Source organism: Populus trichocarpa, chromosome 2, assembly GCF_000002775.5.
Source record: "Populus trichocarpa isolate Nisqually-1 chromosome 2, P.trichocarpa_v4.1, whole genome shotgun sequence".
Classification (NCBI taxonomy): domain Eukaryota; kingdom Viridiplantae; phylum Streptophyta; class Magnoliopsida; order Malpighiales; family Salicaceae; genus Populus; species Populus trichocarpa.
This window is the reverse complement of record NC_037286.2, coordinates 2546021-2565488: the sequence shown is the minus strand read 5'-3', so window position 1 is coordinate 2565488 and position 19468 is coordinate 2546021. Positions and strand designations below refer to the sequence as shown.

General features: G+C 34.6%; 3 protein-coding genes and 1 pseudogene across 3 annotated transcripts; 3 read left to right on the top strand and 1 right to left on the bottom strand.

Moving 5' to 3' along the window:
* The first annotated feature begins 209 nt into the window (after nt 1-209).
* Nucleotides 210-2843, top strand: LOC7479975 (inorganic phosphate transporter 1-4). Its single transcript, XM_002302011.3, has 2 exons — nt 210-368; nt 1002-2843. Exon 2 carries the CDS (start codon nt 1044-1046, stop codon nt 2613-2615), a length of 1572 nt encoding a protein of 523 aa, XP_002302047.1. The 5' UTR covers nt 210-368; nt 1002-1043; the 3' UTR covers nt 2616-2843.
* An 89-nt stretch (nt 2844-2932) lies between these two features.
* On the bottom strand, nt 2933-5556 carry LOC7471969 (actin-depolymerizing factor). The gene is made up of 3 exons (XM_002300743.4): nt 5308-5556; nt 4731-4996; nt 2933-3374 (listed from the first exon to the last, which is right to left on the bottom strand). The coding sequence occupies exons 1-3, from the start codon at nt 5329-5331 to the stop codon at nt 3224-3226; spliced, it is 441 nt and encodes a 146-aa protein (XP_002300779.1). The 5' UTR covers nt 5332-5556; the 3' UTR covers nt 2933-3223.
* A 3383-nt stretch (nt 5557-8939) lies between these two features.
* On the top strand, nt 8940-12333 carry LOC7471968 (uncharacterized). The gene is made up of 7 exons (XM_002302010.4): nt 8940-9074; nt 9175-9269; nt 9569-9669; nt 10325-10394; nt 11682-11709; nt 11792-11852; nt 11999-12333. The coding sequence occupies exons 1-7, from the start codon at nt 9062-9064 to the stop codon at nt 12102-12104; spliced, it is 474 nt and encodes a 157-aa protein (XP_002302046.1). The 5' UTR covers nt 8940-9061; the 3' UTR covers nt 12105-12333.
* A 246-nt stretch (nt 12334-12579) lies between these two features.
* LOC18096126 (protein root UVB sensitive 2, chloroplastic-like) lies at nt 12580-15915 on the top strand (annotated as a pseudogene).
* Nucleotides 15916-19468: the final 3553 nt, after the last annotated feature.

Genomic DNA, 19468 nt, shown 5'->3' with positions numbered 1-19468 from the left:
TAAAAGCGCTACGATTATACAGACAAGATACCCCAACCTGGGATGTTTCTATATCATGTAGCATAATTGAGAAATAATATGCCATGGAATGTGCCAATTACTGCCAACGAAATATTTGAGGTTTGGAAGATAAAGTGAAACCGCTGAGATTTTGCAGGAGAAATAGTAGGAGATGACCGAGTTATAAGAGCGAGGCTGGAGGGAACGGTTGGTATATTCTTGGAATTTTAGGGAGATTATTTTAGTACTTAAATCCACAAAAAAATCCTCACCTGACCCAGACCTTGTCTCGGTCCGCCTCCCTCACCCGACATCTCTATCTCCTCTCTCTAATACTATCTGATCAAGAAAGGAATTAGCAGGTTCAGGTCAGGAAACTGATCTTCGTTGTGCATGTCTTTCTTTCTTTTAATGTTCCTGCTTAATGCTCTTGCAAACTTCATTTGTTGGAGATGACTTTTAAATTTGCAGCATACAATATAAATTAACGATGCATTTTTGCGTTCTTGTGTTTTTCTTTGTTTAAAATTTTGATATAGCTATGATACTGAAGAAGCCGCGGCTTTTCCATTTCATATTTTCTTGAAAATATATATATATTGATCGCCATCTTTTTGTTTGATTGATTCTTTCTTTTTGGGTTTAGGATCACCAGTTTTTCCTTTTTATGATTCTTTTCCGGGTTCGGAATATAGAATGACTGTTACCTGTTAATATTTACATCAAGACTAGATTGCCCTATAGGAGTTGGCGACTTTTCTTCGAATGCATCATGTCGAGGGTGCATCTTAAGATTGCAGGGGTAGAGTACTTAGTCTCTGTTGCATGCAAGCTAGCCCGAGCATATATCCATTAACGTCAAAAAAAAAAAAAAAAAAACAAAGAAGATTGCCCTATAGGAGTTGGTGTGCATTCATGTTTGTCATCTGGCTAATATTTTGGGTGTAAAGAGTGCATGTTCTTATATATATGTTGGTGTTGTTCAAAAACCATGCATGCAGATATATTAGCGGAGAAGGGTGTGTTAGTGAGCATTGTAAGAAATGGCCAAGGAACAGCTGGAGGTGCTTAACGCACTAGATGTGGCAAAAACACAATGGTACCATTTCACTGCTATCATTATTGCTGGAATGGGTTTCTTCACCGATGCATATGATCTGTTCTGCATATCCCTTGTCACAAAATTGCTTGGCCGCATATACTACCATGTCGACGGTGCAGCGAAGCCTGGATCATTGCCTCCCAACGTCGCAGCAGCTGTTAATGGTGTGGCACTCGTTGGAACTCTAGCCGGCCAGCTCTTCTTTGGCTGGCTTGGTGACAAATTGGGAAGGAAGAGGGTCTATGGGCTGACTCTGATGCTCATGGTCTTATGTTCTGTTTGTTCGGGCCTTTCTTTAGGCCGCGATGCCAAGGCTGTCATGTCAACCCTTTGCTTCTTCAGATTCTGGCTTGGTTTTGGCATTGGTGGTGACTACCCGCTTTCTGCAACCATCATGTCTGAGTATGCTAGCAAGAAAACTCGTGGTGCCTTCATTGCAGCGGTATTTGCCATGCAGGGCTTTGGGATTTTAGCTGGCGGGATATTTGCTATAATTATGTCATCTGTATTCGAAGCCAAGTACAGTGCTCCTGCTTATCAAGTTGATCCAATCGCTTCAACCATCCCTCAAGCCGACTATCTTTGGAGAATCATTGTAATGGTCGGAGCACTACCAGCAGCACTGACCTACTATTGGCGTATGAAGATGCCCGAAACTGCTCGGTACACGGCCCTTGTTGCCAAGAATGCCAAGCAGGCAGCCTCTGACATGTCGAAGGTTTTGCAAGTTGACATTGAAGCAGAAACCCAGAAGATTGAGAAGCTTGATGGGCAACCAGCCAACTCTTTTGGTTTGTTCTCGTCGAAGTTTCTTCGTCGCCACGGGCTTCACTTGTTGGGAACAGCAAGCACGTGGTTCTTGCTTGACATTGCATTCTACAGCCAAAATCTTTTCCAAAAGGATATCTTTAGCGCAATTGGATGGATTCCTCCGGCAAAAACTATGAATGCAGTTCAAGAGGTTTATAGAATTGCAAGGGCACAAACACTGATTGCTTTATGCAGTACTGTCCCAGGCTACTGGTTCACGGTGGCTTTTATTGATAAAATCGGAAGGTTTGCCATCCAACTGATGGGTTTCTTCTTCATGACAGTGTTTATGTTTGCGATTGCAATTCCTTACAAACACTGGACCCACAGTGAGAATAGAATTGGATTCGTGGTCATGTACTCATTTACCTTCTTCTTTGCAAACTTCGGACCCAATGCCACCACATTTGTGGTGCCAGCCGAGATATTCCCAGCAAGGTTGAGGTCTACCTGCCACGGAATATCAGCAGCATCAGGGAAGCTTGGGGCTATCGTTGGTGCGTTTGGTTTCTTATATTTGGCTCAGAATCAGGACCAGGCCAAGGCCGATGCAGGATACCCTGCAGGTATTGGGGTGCGCAATTCGCTTCTTGTACTGGGTGTGGTCAACCTCTTGGGTCTGCTGTTTACTTTCTTGGTGCCAGAATCAAAGGGGAAATCTCTTGAGGAGATGTCCGGTGAAAATGAGGTTGACGAGCAGTAACAGTGGTCTGAAGTACACATGGAAAATAACCGTATCAATTTTATTTTATTTTATTTTTTTGGGCAGTAGTTCATTCTCGTATTTTTGCAAATCGAATTCGATTTGCTTCATGTTTGTCTGCGACAGCTTCTAGTGCTGAACATCGTCGGTTAGCCATCAAATTTCCTTCTTTTCCGTTGTAGCAGTGTCCTGTGTCCCTGCATATAAATTTCTGAATTTTTTCTAGTACTTTCCTTGCTTGCTTGTAGCAAATTACTGGGCTGCCTCCAACACTTCAATTTTCTCACCTCTCGGCAACAGCAGGGAAAAACGAGGGCAAGGAAACAAGAGTATCTAATAGAAGAAATTTAAAGGATACAAATATGTAGGATTGCCAAGTATCCACCAACTTACATGCTTTAAGGAAACTGAATTTAATTTCCACAATAATAGCACAGAGCTTCTATCAGTATTTCCCAACGCTAGTTATTTAAGTAACAGGTAGTTTATCTTGTTCACACAAGGATCCTGTGCATAGCTTAAGGGAACAAGAGGGCTTTAATCCGTAAGTTGGCAAGAGCTTCACAACTTTGTTTTCCATGGAAGAAACCATTAATGTCAGAGACTCTTTAATTTGCACGTTCTCTGATCACCTCAAGATCCATCTCTGTAGGGTCAGTAGCCTGAATCTCATAGTGAATACCATCCAGCTCCCTTCTAAATCTGTCTTTAGATGTGGCATAGAGCATCTTTGCACGGATTCGAGAGGTTGAAGGAGACCTGGTCAAACGGTTATACATTGAATAACTGAAAGTTAGATGCCTTCAATTATTCTGCAGAGTTGATGAAGCCACAAAAATGTGCATAAACATAGTCAAAGAACCTGCATAAACATAGTTAAAGAAACAAGGAGCAGTGCATTCCCTTGCAAATGCAATAGCAGTGCTCTTGCCCATAAGACAATATATAAAAGTAGATGGGAGACCTCCAAGTTATTTTCATAACAAAGGTTTATCAGTCGTTGGCATGAAACTGTGGCACAAAATTTCTTTGGCGTATAAGAACACAGGCAAGGAATCAACGCATATTTCAGAAAATTCAAAATCCAGATAACAAATTCTATACTTGCAGTGAGGGTTTTAAAGGCCTATTATAAACAAGTAAAATGATACAATGAGACAAAAAGAAGAAAAATAAAATGAAAAACAATCAAGAGCATAGTATAGTAAAATGGTATTGAATATCAATTCATGCTCTTCAGTGAAATTATCTTTGAGGGTAGAACCCCCTCACTTACCTAATAAGATCCTCATCAGACATCAAATTACCTGGTTTAACTAGAAAGGGTGGACTGCAGAGCACAGTTAAATCAGGCTTCTAGTAGCTTTTGAAGCTAAATATCTATTCCCTGTATACTGGGGCAAAAATTCCAACCTGACTTTCATTGTAAACACCAAAAGAAGATGTGCAAACATCTTATCTAGATAGATTTACAAATTACAAGTATATATACAAATCTTATGCATATGAATAAGTGCAATTGTTAATGTGGACAAATTACAGCAAAACAATGTGCAACTCTGAAGTTACCTTCGCAGCTTTATGTAAGTATTATCATAATCTTAACATTTAGAACTTCAGAGATTTTTCTAACTAACAATAAACAGTGGAGGGCTAAACATATGAAGGCAAGAAGACTTTCCCTGCGTTACATTGCAAGAATGGATGCTCGTAATTGAACTATTTATGTGCCGATAAATTGCTCATGGAGAAGGGGAAAAAATGTATATGCTAGTGCAAAAGTGCTTATATTGAAATGTTCAAGGATTCCAAATGCGCCGTATCATTCAATAAGAAACGGGATCAAATCCCATATGTAGTATGCCATCAGACTTGGAAATTTTATGATTGCAACTAGTCAACAATCAAGTAGGAAACTCATCCAAATAGCATAACAAAATATCTTTTGAGGGTAAAAGTTAATAAAACATAACACACGTATAAAGAATGGCGTGGATTTATTATGTCTCAAACAATTTTCAGAAGATCTTGCTAATCCAAATTAAGCATGTCTTAAATAATTTTCCAATCCAATCAACCAAATCGAAATTAAGCAAATCAAAGGCAGAAGCTCACCATGCAATGAAGAAGATCTTGCTCTTTTGACAATTCTCAGACGTCACAAAGTCAAAGTCATAAACAGCGTATCGACAGTCGTTCTCAGGCAAAGATGCAGTGAAATCTTCATAGCTCTCAGCTGGCCCGCCAGTCTTCTCCACCACAACCTCCTTCTTCTTTTCATCAATTTTGAAGATCACATACCGATGGACCTTCTTCCTCTGTAGTTCCACGAATGCTATTTTGCTGTGATCAGCAACACCCATGCCGGATGATGCATTGGGCTAGAAATTTACAGTGGATTAATAAAAACAATAACTTGTCAAATCAAAACACAACTTGAAAGTATAAAAATTCATTCTTTGAAGAATGATAGGAAATGGGTTCAACCCAACAACAATTTAGCTCTTTTTTATCCCTAAAGATCAAATCTTTATTAACAAGAGAGAAGAAAGGGAGCAACTTTTGGCATAGAAATATCCCTAGTTAACATAGATGAGCAAAACCAAGCATCCACAGACAGTCAAAGCAATCTCATGTTAAAAAGAGAAAACAAGCCCTTGTAGAAATAAACAGAGAAGGAGATGGGGCTTACCCGACTTGCTCCCCTGAAAGACATGGCAGCTTAGAAAGAGCTGTGAGAATTGTAGCAGCGTGAAGATCAGCAACAAACAGCACAAGCTGCTTTAATTACAAGAACTATATAAAAAAAAGAAAAGGTTTCCAGTGGTGGCCAAGTTTTGGACGGAAAGGCAGGAAAAAAAATAGAAAAGGAATAAATACACAAGACTCAAAAGGAGGGAGGGAGAGAGGGGGGGAGAGAGAGAGAGAGAGAGAGAGATCCTTGTGTGATACTGTAATGGTAAAAAAAAAAAAAAATAGAAAATGGAAATTTAGTGCTTTCTCAAGAGACGAAAGGAGCGTAAAAATTCTGCAGTGTAGTGTTGTCGCTTTTGGGGTAGTGAATTGTAACGTGAAAAGAATAGTTATATGAGTTAATTCGGTGGTCGAACCGTTTTAAGATTTGGGTCGGATGGAATGTTTCGGGTTAACTTAATTTTTTTTATAAAAAAAAACTTAGAATAATGCTGTTTAGAAAAATAAATCACCGACCATTCCATCTTTAGATCAATGAGTCACTTCATTCATTATGCCATGTGAAAAGTACTTGTGTTAAAATATATTTTATTTAAAAATATATTAAAATAATTTTTTTATTTTTTTATTTTTAACATAACATATTAAAATTATAAAAATTATTTTAATATTTTTTTCAAATAAAATATATTTTTAAAATCTATAAAAAATAAAAAAATCATTGTCAATCACTCAAGAAACGTGAGTAGGGGAGCGTACGGGTTTTTCACCTTTTTTTCCCTACAATTTCCTGTTGCGAGAGAGAGAAAGTAGAGGACATGGATATTGTTGGGTTTCGATTGGTATTATAGCGTGACCGTAATTTTTAAAAAATTAATTTTTTATTTTAAATTAATTATTCAATATATTTAAATTAATTTGATATGTTAATATTGAGAATAAATTTTTTAAAAATAATAAAATATTTCAAATAAAAAATATTTTAAAAAATATTCTTCTATATCTTTGTTGTATTGCAACATACGATGTATAATAACACCATACATAATTTTAGGTAGGTTTTTTATCTTTGTAAGTGTGGCTGCGGTTTCTGTTTTTTATTTTTTAAGAGCTTGTTTGGCTCTGCGGTTGAACCTGCGGTTGACCAAATTTCAAATTTTTTTTTTTGCTAAAATTGAGTGCGGTTTGTACTTTTTGGATCGTTTTGATGTGCTGATGTCAAAAATGATTTTTAAAAAATAAAAAAACATCATTGGCATATATTTCGGCACGAAAAGCTATTTGAAAAGCAACCACTACCATACTGTCAAACACGCTCTAAGTGTGTGTCGTCTTTGAGGTGATTTTAACATTTTAAAGGCATCGTGAAAATTTAGTGTTTGGTAGAAAAAAATAAAATTGAATATCAGTTATATATCGATTTACCTGATAACTTTTTCATCTTTTTTTTAAATATATTTTTTATTAAATAATAACTTCAACTATGGTTTTAACTAATCATGTATTTATATCAAAACAACTATAACTAAAATTAATTTATCTAGACTTGTAAACTTATTTTTTGAGTCGTTAGTACCTCGAAAACAAATAAACTCGGCCTCGAGGGTGATGATGCAACCCTACACGACTTGGAATGGGAGCGCTTTGTTTTGTTTGGGTGAGGGGTCATATTCATAGTCGACTAATTGAATTGTTGAGTTATTTTGATAGTTTTTAAGAAATGGAATGAAATTTCCAGGGAGACCTAAAGTCAAGTTTAGGATAGAAGATTATGGTTGGTGTCCAATCCTATCATTTTAAACAAGAGAAAATTGCATGTCTATTAATTGGCATGAATTTTCATACCACAATGAGTGGATGTTTTCTTAGTTAGAGACCTGGTTTTTAAATTGCTTTTTTTTATATATAGAAAAACATCGAACTGATTTTTTTTACAATTTTATGGAAAAAATGTACATATAAATGTCAAAAATAAAAAAATATTTTGATGTATTTTTAATTAATTAAAAAGCATCCAACACCATAATACAAAGTGTTTTTGAATGCCATAACTTCTGTATGTTTTATATGTTTAACATGAAAATTATTAAAAAAATAATATAAATCATGTCCTGAGATCCCACCTAACAGTTTAAGCTGTTGGGTTGAGATGATTATTTGACATGATATAAGAATCTTGATGACCAAGTGGTTACGAGTTTGAATTTCGTCATTTCCATTTATTTGATAAAAATTAAGCACAAGATAACGTGTGTCTAAGCAAGTGGTTGAAATGATTATTTGATAAAAATATATTAAATTAATATTTTTTAATATTTTTCAATAGTTTTGATATACTAATATTAAAAAAATAATATATTTAAAAAAAAACACAAAACAAAAACACAACTTCACATTATATCATTGCAAATAATATTTATTTTATTAAAAAAAAATACGTGTGGTTTTTCTGTTTGTGTAGTTTGGAAATAACCCTGAAAGGAAGAAGTGATCACTCTCAACATTAAAAAAGAAAAGAAAAAGTAGAGAACTTATGAACGAAAAATCAAAGGATAAGACGAAAAAGCAGGTGAGCCCAGCAGAGAAAGAAAAGCTGACCAAACACTATAAAGGGACGGTGCGTTGCATTAACGCTACTACCTCTAACTTTTGGCTTTTACAATATTGAACAACGAATCTTCTATCATCACAGGGCCCCACTTCCCCCACCAAGTGCGTTCTCGACAATCATCCACTTGTTTTTTTTTTTTTTCTACTTTGATTTTTTTTTTTAATAATGGTGTCCGGATCAATTTACATGCACCTCGATTAATTTCATGGACCCTGAAATTAGCGACCATATAAGTTTCCAGTGATCATCATATTAGCAACCACATGGTTCGAACTTGAAATCACATAAGAGTAAACCTCTTGATCCCAAGCTCTTATAAGTTATCACTGGACCACCTACTAGATGATTATGAATCTTAATAAATCTTGTTAATAGTTAAATAGGTATATTTATTATTTAGATTTAAACTTTTAAATTGATATTTAAGAGAATTTCTTAAATCAATGTAAATATACCATATTTATATTAAAATACATACTTAAAATTATCTTGAAAATCAAACTTTAACTCTCATTTATACATAAATTGTTAAAAAAAAACACTTGTTATCGAATTTTTTTTAATCATCAATAATTATTATACTAATCAAAATGATCCAATTCAAAACACATAAATTAACTAGGTTTAATTTATTTTTAAAAAAATAATATTATTTTAAAAAAATTATCTTATTCAAAATAAATTTTGAATTAACAAGTTACCGATATCACGTGCATCCAAATTAATATATTTTTAAAGGATATTTTTCTATAAGAATCTAAACATTGATAATTTGAGATGCACATGCGCATACCATCCGAACTCCCCGCACGTGCATGTCTATGTCCCTCCCTTACGTGTATCAACGTGATCTGCTCGCCGCGTCCTGCTGAACCTTATCTAATATTATAATTTATTTATTTGTATTTTCTACAAGGCCAGGCTCAATATCAAGCCCAGATTATTCGATATCCAGATTGGGGCCCATTAATCCAAACGCGATGATACTGCCGTTATTTTATTAATTAAAAAAACAAAAACACGTGTCAGCTATTAGTTTCTTAATTTTTCTTTTCTTTTTATGTCAGTCCACTTTTGGTTTAGGGCTTTTCCAAACCTGTAAACTTTGATCTCTAAATTGTTCAAAATTCTCGCGCGCAAAATGGATGCTGAAGGTAACCCGCTGATTTCATAATGGCCTTTGTTGAATAGGTATTTGAATTTCTGTTGCGATGTGATTAAAGTTGATGTTTTTATTTTATTGTTTATAATTAGGGCAAAGAGGGTCTTCAAATCCAGCTGCAATGCTTGCAAATCTTTTAAGCAAAAGAGCCAAGCTGCATGATGAGCTTCGTATTATCGAAAAACAGGTTCTTTATTCCTTAATTTTACTATTAATTTGAATAATACTCTTAAATTTGGTGCTGCCATATTGTTTTTCTTTCCGGGTTCATTAGGGTTTGGACTTTGCGGGTTATTGTGATTTGAGATTTATAACTAAATGGGTTCTGCAGCATTGCCCAAAGTTTTGACTCTTTAAGCAACAAGTTGAATTTTTTGGCTGAAATTTTCTCTGGGTTCTGTTTTTTTATGCTTGAGTTGGTCAGGTGGAACTAGTTTTATATCATTTTTGTTTTGATTATAACAAGGAAGCATGTTCTTGATTCAGGTTTATGATTTGGAGACAAGTTATTTGCAGGATCCGGGGCAGTGTGGCAATGTATTGAAAGGTTTCGAAGGGTTTCTATCTTCATCTAAGAACACTGCACTGTATGGAGTGGATATTATGATTTTCATTTATTTCCTCCGCTTTGATACAAATAGTTTTTCCACCCCTTGTCTCTATTTGTGAAGTTCCTATTTTGATTTTTTTCCCTCCTTGTATGTTGATATTTGAAGTCATGCATACAAAAATTCATGTGACATAGATACTTGTAATTTGCAGAAATTTGATTGGTGCCCTTGGTTATAGGTCATGAAAATACTTGTTGCTACAATTACTGATAGCACAAAAAAATGACACAGAGGGTGGACACTAGCAATTATTAGCATCTTAGTTATAATGAACGAGTGCTAAGAAAGCAAACAGATTTATCTTAGTGTTAATGAAAGCAATATGACTGAGGTATAGGTAATGATGGATCACAGCTTTTTCTTGTGAGGTTGATTATGTGTAATAGGGAAGCTTTGACATGTGAACCTATTATAGACAAACGAGAATAGATGCTTTACATTGTCTGGTCCCTTCTATACAGTAACATTCATAAAAAAGTGGAAGATAAAAACACAGCAACACCGTGTTGCTGTGTTTTTATCTTCCTTTTATCTTCCACTTTTTTATGAATGTATGCATATACATTTTGGATTTGGATTCAGGTGGATCACCATGCATATTATGTAATTGACTTCAAGCTTATAATCGCAGCTTAAAGCGGTCTAGGAAGTTCCAGCCTGAAGATAGGCTCTTCTCATTGTCTTCAGTCACCTCACCAGCAGTATGTGTTATAAGTCTTAAATGCTTAGTAACGGCAGCACTTCCATTTTTTTTTTTTTTTTCTTTCTCTTAACAATATTTTTCTTTATGTCTTTATAAAGGAGTTTCCAGGGATGCTCAATGTATATGCTAAAAAAAAAAGGAAAAGGAAAGAAATGGAAACCAAGACAAACTGAAAATAGTCATTTCACCAGCAGTATGTGTTATAAGTCTTAAATGCTTAGTAATGGCAGCACTTCCAATTTTTTTTTATTTTCTTTCTCTTAACAATATTTTTCTTTATGTCCTTATAAAGGAGTTTCCAGGGATGCTCAATGTATATGCTAAAAAAAAAAGGAAAAGGAAAGAAATGGAAACCAAGACAAACTGAAAATAGTCATTTATAATGAACCTAATTGCTTGAGAGATAGTTCTAACTTCTTAGGCATTTCTCTTTTGAAAGATATGGTGTTTTGCTAAAGCCATTTTGTGCCAAAAGGTGTATAAAATGCCTTGAAATCATTCCTGTTTGCATGTAAATCACATAATTCGGGTGATGAGAATTCTGAAACATGTGATTGGTGCCTTTCACCTCACATTGAGTTCTCTGAATGTAAAAGGGATCTATTAAAAACTGACATGAGGTATCCACAAAAGGTTGTTTTTTCTTGAAAAAAGCTTGAGACTAAAGCACAAAAAAATTGTATGTCAGCATCTAAACTCATTAACAACTGGAAAAAAAGACCAGATGGTTTACACATGACAACCATGCCTTCATGAATTTTTGGAGTTTTATCAGTCCTGGTGTATATACCTGTATGACAAGGCTGCTATGACCCTGATGCTAGGGCGTGCTTGGGTTTGAGTTTTCTGGAAAGGTTACTGTGCAGCCATTTGGAATTCAAACCATAATAGCTTGGAGATTGTATGGCAAGGCATTCTGCTTTCCTTAAGAGTACTTCTACTATATGGAAAACTTGTTTAAGAAAATATTACTGCTCCTGAGTTGTTCATTAGACATGACTAAATAAAAATGGGATCATGGAGTCTGAAAGTTGCATGTCATTTTGAATTTTATTTTGCTTTTACCCAATCCTGTCTATGGTATATGTACCTGGTTTTTGAGATGCTGCCTGGTTTGGTGATAAAGCTCCTTTGGAATCAGTACTGGATCATTTAGGCTTGAGACGTTCTTTTTGTTGACCTTTCAACATATCAAACAACTTCTGATATTTCTCCCCAGACATTGGCCCGTTAGGAATTTGCTCTATATGTCACTCATATTTCCCTTCCACTTTACGTTTTTCAGGCTGAAGAACAGGCAGCTGGACGAGATGGTGAGCCATATAAAGAAGTGGCACAACTTTGCTTCCTTTTTTTTTTTAAAAAAAAACTAATGCTCCATCCTGTTTATCACAGAAGGGCGGTCAGAATATGGTGTAGGTCGATCCAAGGGTGGAGGCATATATGCAAACGGACAGTGAGTACTACTTAGATCAGTCTGAACCTTATGTTATAACTATAACCTATGGTTTATGAATTATTGGGATGACTTGTTAAATTTAAATGATGACATTGAGAATTTAGAATGTGAAAATATGTAGCTTCACCTGATTTATTTTTCAGAGGAAAGCCAAAGAAGGGAAGAGGTGCATCAAGAGATACTAAAAGAACAAGGCCTTCAGCTGATCCAGATTTTGACTACGATGATGATGCAGATTTGACATTGTGAAAAATTGTTGCGTAAGATGATATGCTAGTTGGCCATTACATGGTCTAGATCCTAGATCAGAATTCTCCACAGAACCTCGCATCCTTTGTGAGTAGTTCAAGCAGACAAACCCACTTGTACTGTAATGCTTTGTTACAAATGATCTACATCCTAGAGCTGAATTAACAAACCCACTTGCTCTATAATGCGTTGTTACATTGTCTAAATCCTAGAGCTGAATTCCCTGGTACATGCTATCAACTGTTGTTTTTGTCAAAGAAAAGAACAAACTTTTCATTGTATCTTTGCCACATAGTTGATAACTTGATATGTTTATGATATGATTAAATTACAGAACCTGAATTCAAGTGCTCCTTTTAAAGACAAATGACATTCTCTTGTAAAAGCTGAAGAAACTAGAGGTCCATGATTGTATGCTTGAAAGTTGAAATTCAGTTTGATGCTGTTAAAATGAAATGGGTGTGTCCCTCTTGAAATTCTGCTAAAATTCTAGTTTGTTTTTGAAGTATAATTTTTTTTTTAAATTGATTTAAAAATAAAAAGGGGATCAAATCAGATACCCACTGAAGAAAGGCTCCTCGCTTTTCTTTATTGATTATAACTAAGGGCTCTTTAGTTTATGTCGATGTTCTCTCCTAGGGTTCCTTCCCTCACTTGTTACTAGCAGCTCTTCCTTTACACCTAAGATAAACCTATTCTTTTTCAAAGCAAACATTGAAGAGTCGAAAGAATTCACAGTAGAAAACAAAGTCCGAATAGTTGAATAGCTGCCCAAAAGCTAGCCACCAAGAAAAGAGCTCGAGCGAGCAAAACCCAACTCCAACCAGATTCATTGTCATCACTAGTTCAATACAAATGGACTAAATTGATGAAATGCGAGTGTAAAACATAAATATGAGGGGAAGTTTGATGAAATATTTTTTTAAGGGGTCATTTGTCGAATTATCATGAGCACATGGGCTAAATTGGGGGATAGCAGCTCGTCTCTATTTGTTGGCGTTCAATTGATTTAATTATATTTTATTTCCTAGAATTAAGTCCTTTTTCTGGGATTTTCTAATTTCCTTTCTCTTTTATGCATTCTTACAAACATTTGGAGTGCGTGGTTGTTTCATTTCTGGAAAATAGTTTGATCCTTCTATTCCGTGTAACCGTGAGCCATGTGGACCAAATTAAATCATGGGTTTCTTTAATTTTGATAAAAGAAGCCAATAATTATAATAAAGTTTACAGCTTGGGGAGTTTAAGTTCAGCTTGTGACATTTGTATGCAAACAACAGTGAATGTAGTTGATGATGCAAGACCAGTGTATCACAGAGTCGTTGAATCTTTCTCGAACAAGTTTTTTCCTTCAGGATATCAATGCAGGTTAGTTGGTATTGGCAGTGCGAACTTGGCAACTGTATACTCACAACTGGGCAGCTTTATTGTTATATATGGCTTATGAAAAAAAAAGCTAGTGTGAATGAGGGATATCTTAGATACACGTGATTTCGTGCGCTGCAATACTTTTCTAGGGCTGCATTATCTGTGCTATCCACTCAGGTCTTCTTCTCGGACTATTCTGAGTTAACAATCAGACTTCAATTTCTTTGTCTCAACTTAATTTAGTTTCTTGTCCTTGATGGCTAGAGATACTATGCAATGCTGTGCCTTTATCTTTGTTGATTCTCTGAAATGGATATCTCGTATGTATACTTTTACGAATGCTGTTAACATGTATTTATGTAAGTAGAACTTCTTTTGATCTTATGAAACGAGAGCTGTAATTTTGGGGTCTTTTCTCTATATTCTTACTGCTTTGCAGTCGCTACTATTTGCTGCAGGCTTGTGTCCTACCTGCACAAGCAGCTGCAGTGAGCTGGGTAAACTTCATTAATGATGGTAGACTATTAGCCCTAATTTGCGTTTCTCTTCTGGTCTTCATTGATATTGTTGATGAGCAGATACTGAAGGATGAGATGCAGCATGTAGGGAAGCTTATATGTAGCAATTTGGGTGCTAGAATGGACTCAGAGCCAAAACATTGGAGAATCCTAGGTTTGTTTTCTTGGGCCTAGAACCTGAGTTTTTCCTTTTTTTATTTATGGACTCTTCTCACATAATGAATTTGGACAGGAGTTGGCTGGGGTCTGACTTGGAGGGGTTTTATTTATTGCAGCTGATGTGCTTTACGATTTGGGCACCGGCTTAGAAGTTCTTTCTCCTTTATGTCCACATCTTTTTCTTGAGGTGGCTGGACTTGGCAATTTTGCAAAGGTATATTTTAGGTTAACAACCACTTAAATCTGTGTAAAAATATTAAGGTAGCTCATTATGGGTCTTGTTGGCCTTTGTCTTCATCTATGTCTTTGCTGTCCTCCATTTTGGCATGGACCAATATGTTTATTTTACTCTCTTCCATGGATTTGATAGGGGATGGCAGTAGTTGCAGCAAGGGCAACAAGGTTGCCAATATATTCTTCATTTGCAAAAGAAGGCAATCTAAGTGACCTATTTGCAAAAGGGGAGGCCATCTCAACACTTTTCAATGTTCTTGGACCAGGAGTAGGAATTCAATTGGCATCCACTGTCTGCTCATCAATGCAGGGGAAGGTACAAAGTTTACCTTTGCTATCTGATACAAGTACTTGATTTGTTGTTTTGCATTATGCATGTGTTCCTGAAAGCGAGTGTGAATAGCCATTTCCAAAGGTTGCTGATGTTTAGAAGAGCAGTACTATGACCCAACACTGAAGCTGTGTTTTGGGATCCCTGTGCTACATTCATCTTCTTGGCTAAGCCCAAAAGTGTGGCTGGCATCTCTGTGCTTTGCTGTGGTGCTGTTTGAGGCCACAACCTCAATTGGAACGTGTTAACTCTCAAGCCAGGTTTGAATCAGCCACTGGCATGTTTAAATTAACTTGAGAAACTGAAACTCGTGTTGATCAAATAGTGTATTTTTTAAATATATCTGCCGCAAGACTTGCTTGATTCTTTGCTTGTTTTATTCAATTCAAAAAAAGTAAACCTTGGTGATTTATTGGGAATGTATTGCATATGTGCTGATTTAGTAGTCTGTGTTATTTAAATGGACTCTGAGCTTCTATTTTCTAACATTTCTCGCAGTTAGTTGTTGGGCCTCTTCTTTCTATTGTACACGTTTGTTGTGTTATTGAAGAAATACGAGCTACCCCTGTTAATACATTGAATCCACAGAGGACGGCAATGGTTGTGGCTGATTTTGTCAAGGTTTGTTTCACAGTTCAGCATGCCCTGCTTTTGCTTTTTTAATTTCCTCCTGATTAATCTCTTCAACTTCCATCCAACTCAGACAGGGAAAATATGAAGCCCTGCTGGTCTTAGATATCGTGAAGATCTCTTATTTCCAGGAGGATTTGTAGAAGATGCTGGCAATGTAAAAGGTGGACAGGCTTTGTACAGAGTGGTGAAGCCTTCAAAACTTAATGAATTGAATGAATTATTTCCTGAGGAGAAGTTTATTCCAAGTCCTGGAAATAAATGGATTGATTTGGTATTGGATCAAAACGCCACTGGTGAAGATGCACTGAAGGGATGGCTGGCTGCTGCATTTGCTTTGAGCACGAAGAAGTTTTCCTCATTAGCGAAAGGGTCCTAGTGAAGTTGAGATGGAAGGATAGAAGTCAGTTCAATCTCCAACTATATTCAAAGAGTTATCAAATATTGTTGGACTGGAACACCGAAACAGGAAATATATTTGAACTAGCTTTGATACCCGCGCGATGCTGCGGGTCATTTTTTTTACATACAAAATATTAAAAAACAATAAAAATTTAAAAATCTTGGGTTTTTCTGCAAAGTTATACCCAAGAAGTTTAAGTGAGTCTGGCTGTAACACCGGACTCAAGAATACTGGATGTGGGTCTGGCTATAAGGTCGTGTCATAAAAGTGTGATAATTAAATAGATTAATTAAAAAAAAAGAAAAAAAATCAACAGGAAGTAAAAAACTAATGAAAAAAAAGAAAAAAAAACATTGAATTAATTGGGTCAACCTTTTAAACCAGGTTATTCCTTAAAACCTGGGATTTGCGTCATGAAAGTTTGATAATTAAATAGAAAAAAAAATGACGGGTTTACCTAGAATTAACCGGGTTAACTCATCAAACCAAGTTAACCCGTCAAGCCCAGGATACGTGTCATGAAAGTATGAAAGTCTGATAATTAAATAGAAAGAAAATTAACTTTAACAAACTAACCTAAATGAAAAAAATAACTTGTCAAATCAGGTTAACCCATCAAACCCGAGATTCGTATCATGAAAATCTGATAACTAAATAAAAAAAATTTAACATTAACAAACTAAATCAAACAAAAAATATTCATTAAAAAAAATAAAAATAAAAAACAAAAGAAAAAAACAGTTATATAATATAATACAATACAATAATAATAATAATTATAATTATAATTATAATGAAAAAAAGTGGGGAAATTTTTTTTTTAAAAAAAGTGAGGAAAGCTAAAGCTAAAACTAAATTCTCAACCAACTCAATATTAAAAAAATAAATTTAACAAAGATAATTTAAAAGAAAAACATGTGGGGGAAACACTGTAACTAAACAAAAACCATGTAAGGGAAATACTGTAGTAATCCATAGTATGATAACTAAATAGAAAAAAAAATTAATTAAAAATAATAAAAAACAAAAACAAACAAAAGACATAAGCATGTTACTAATGAGGAAAAAGAAAAAAAATCTGAATCAACTGAGTTAACCCGTCAAATCAGGTTAACCCGTCAAACCTGGGATTCGCATCATGAAAGTTTGATAACTAAATAGAAAAAAAAAAATCGATGGGTCAAACGAAAAAAAATTAACAAACTAAACAAAACGAAAAAAAATGATTAAAAAGGAAAAAAACAAAAAAAAAATTCAGGTCAACTCGTTAAATCAGGTTAGCCCGTCAAACCCGAGATCCATGTCATGAAAGTATGATAACTAAATAAATTTTTTTTTTCACATTAACAAACTAAATTAAAAAAAAAATTCATTAAAAGAAATAGAAAAAAAAGTGAACATTAACAACCTAAACTAAACGAAAAAAATTAATTAAAAAAACAAAAACAAACAAAAGATATAAGCATATTACCAATGAGAAAAAAGAAAAAAAATCTGAATCAACTGAGTTAGCCCGTCAAACCAGGTTAACCCGTCAAACCTGAGATTCGCGTCATGAAAGTTTGATAACTAAATAGAAAAAAAATCGATGGGTCAAACGAAAAAAATTGATTAAAAAGAAAAACATCAAAAAATTTCAAACTAAATTAAACCAAAAAAAATTCATTAAAGAAAAATACAAAAAAAAAAACCATAGGCGGAAAAAAAAAAGGAAAACAAAAACGAAAAAAAAAAAAAAAAGTCAAGTGTATCACTGTGTGCACAGTGATACATTTCACTGTGCACACAAAAAACAGAAGAAAAAAAAAAAAAAACTGCTGTTACAGTGAAAAAAAAAACTGCTGCTACAGGGAATATCCCACGCGTTTTAGAGTATTCTATAATAATAAAATATGGAGTTTAATAATCCATCAATTGAAAACAACACGACTTCATTATCTAGCCAATATATCCCTTATCTTTTGCAGGAATTCAAAGCGTAAGTGCGATTAGACGTAACAGCAGCCATCTGATGATGCACCCCCCTGCAACTTTAAGCTCATAAGAGGAGGAACCATAATAATACATGAGCAGCAGCCGGTATAAAATCAGCAAGATTCTTCGTGAATGGAACTTGATTGAGCATGAACTATTAAGGGGCTGCTCGAGTTTATAATTTTTAATTAATTTTTTTATTTTGTTTTTGAATTGTTTTTATATATTGATATCAAAAATAATTTTTTATAAAAAAAATATTATTTTAATTAATTTTTAAACAAAAAAAATCCTAAGACAAAACTCCAAACTGATCGAACCAAATACGATATGCAGAAGCAATATTATGAGTAAAATAAAACACTATAGAATTTACATGTTTATCTCAAGGATAAGTATAAAAAATTTATATAATAAAAGAACAATTAGTAATCTCTCTACTGGTAAAAATAAACACCTCACAGAATGCATCACTCAATTTTATGGGATTGGATTGCACTTTCTTCTTCACTTGATACTTGGAAGGCTCGGAAAGCCACTTTTTTATAATTAAGATGAGCATCTCCGCCTCTTCATCTCTATTATAATGTGAGCACTGCCCAACATTTATTAAACGATAATGATAATCAAGTTCATAGGATTTAATTTCAGTTCAAAAACTTATACTTTTATGAATTATTTTATATCCCCCCCCCCCCCCCCCCCCCCCCCCCTAAAAACTCAAAATATTTTAAATGACCTGGCTCCTAATTTCAGTCGGCCCTCCAAAACACTCGAATATTCTAATTCCTCCCTTGTCTTGACAAGTGGGGATATAGAAATTTCTTTGAAAACTGATGCTATGATCTATCACATAATGCCTTTTTTTCCCTTTTCAGATTTGTAAAACAAACAAAGCATATCTGGCAACATTTCCATGCGTGCATCTTTGAATGAAGACTCTAATTTCTTGCAAAGAGGCGAAGTGGGCGATGAAGAAGAGTCTGCATAGTTGACCTTGATGCTATGATATAGCTAGGAAGGAGCAAGTGTCCAGACTGCCTACCCAAATATTCCCATTAGACCACAGCAGTATATCAGTGTCACCATCATCGTCGTACATATTGAACTGGGCCACTGCACGCATTCAAGTCGGATTTTTCTGAAAAATTACACCTTGGTAAGAATTCTTATACAATTACAAGCGTTGAAAAAACATAAGGAAAATAATATAGATTGAAAACAAATATGTTCCTGAACAGCGGTTTTGTATATAATTGTTGTCGAAAATAATGGTTGTTTTAAGAATTTATGTCTCATTTAAATTCATTAACAAGTATAAAAGTTAAATTAAAAAAAAAAAGTAAATAAGTTGACAAGATAGGAAAGATAAAGGAGTTAAGAAAAAAGAAAAAAAGAAAAAATGAGTCATTGACAACTTGCCGGAGTTCTATTTTTGACACACCGGTATTATTAGAAAAATCTGGATAAGATGATTCTAAGTATATCTTGAAAGACCACTAAATAAGATCGCAATTAACTCTAAACTAACTCAAAATAAAATTTCTAACCAATTACGTGCTCATTTAAAGGTCTTTTAATATATAGTTATTATCATCTCGTAGAGATTTTTCTAACAATATCAAGTGTGTTGAAAATAGAGCTTCGATGTATCCCAATGTTTCATTTTTCCTTTTACTTTTTGATCATTTGATTTTTATAAAATTTTGAATTGACTTTTATATATGTTAATTAATTTGCATGAAAT

Bases quoted from the DNA above. Each gene is read 5' to 3' on its own strand.
- LOC7479975 (XM_002302011.3), top strand. From the start codon at position 1,044: ATGGCCAAGGAACAGCTGGAGGTGCTTAACGCACTAGATGTGGCAAAA.
- LOC7471969 (XM_002300743.4), bottom strand. From the start codon at position 5,331: ATGTCTTTCAGGGGAGCAAGTCGG. The intron at 4,997-5,307 runs GTAAGCCCCATC...GTAAATTTCTAG, and splicing joins CTTTCAGGGGAGCAAGTCGG to CCCAATGCATCATCCGGCAT. The intron at 3,375-4,730 runs GTGAGCTTCTGC...CCGTTTGACCAG, and splicing joins AAGATCTTCTTCATTGCATG to GTCTCCTTCAACCTCTCGAA.
- LOC7471968 (XM_002302010.4), top strand. The intron at 10,395-11,681 runs GTATGTGTTATA...TACGTTTTTCAG, and splicing joins CTTCAGTCACCTCACCAGCA to GCTGAAGAACAGGCAGCTGG. The intron at 11,710-11,791 runs GTGAGCCATATA...TGTTTATCACAG, and splicing joins ACAGGCAGCTGGACGAGATG to AAGGGCGGTCAGAATATGGT.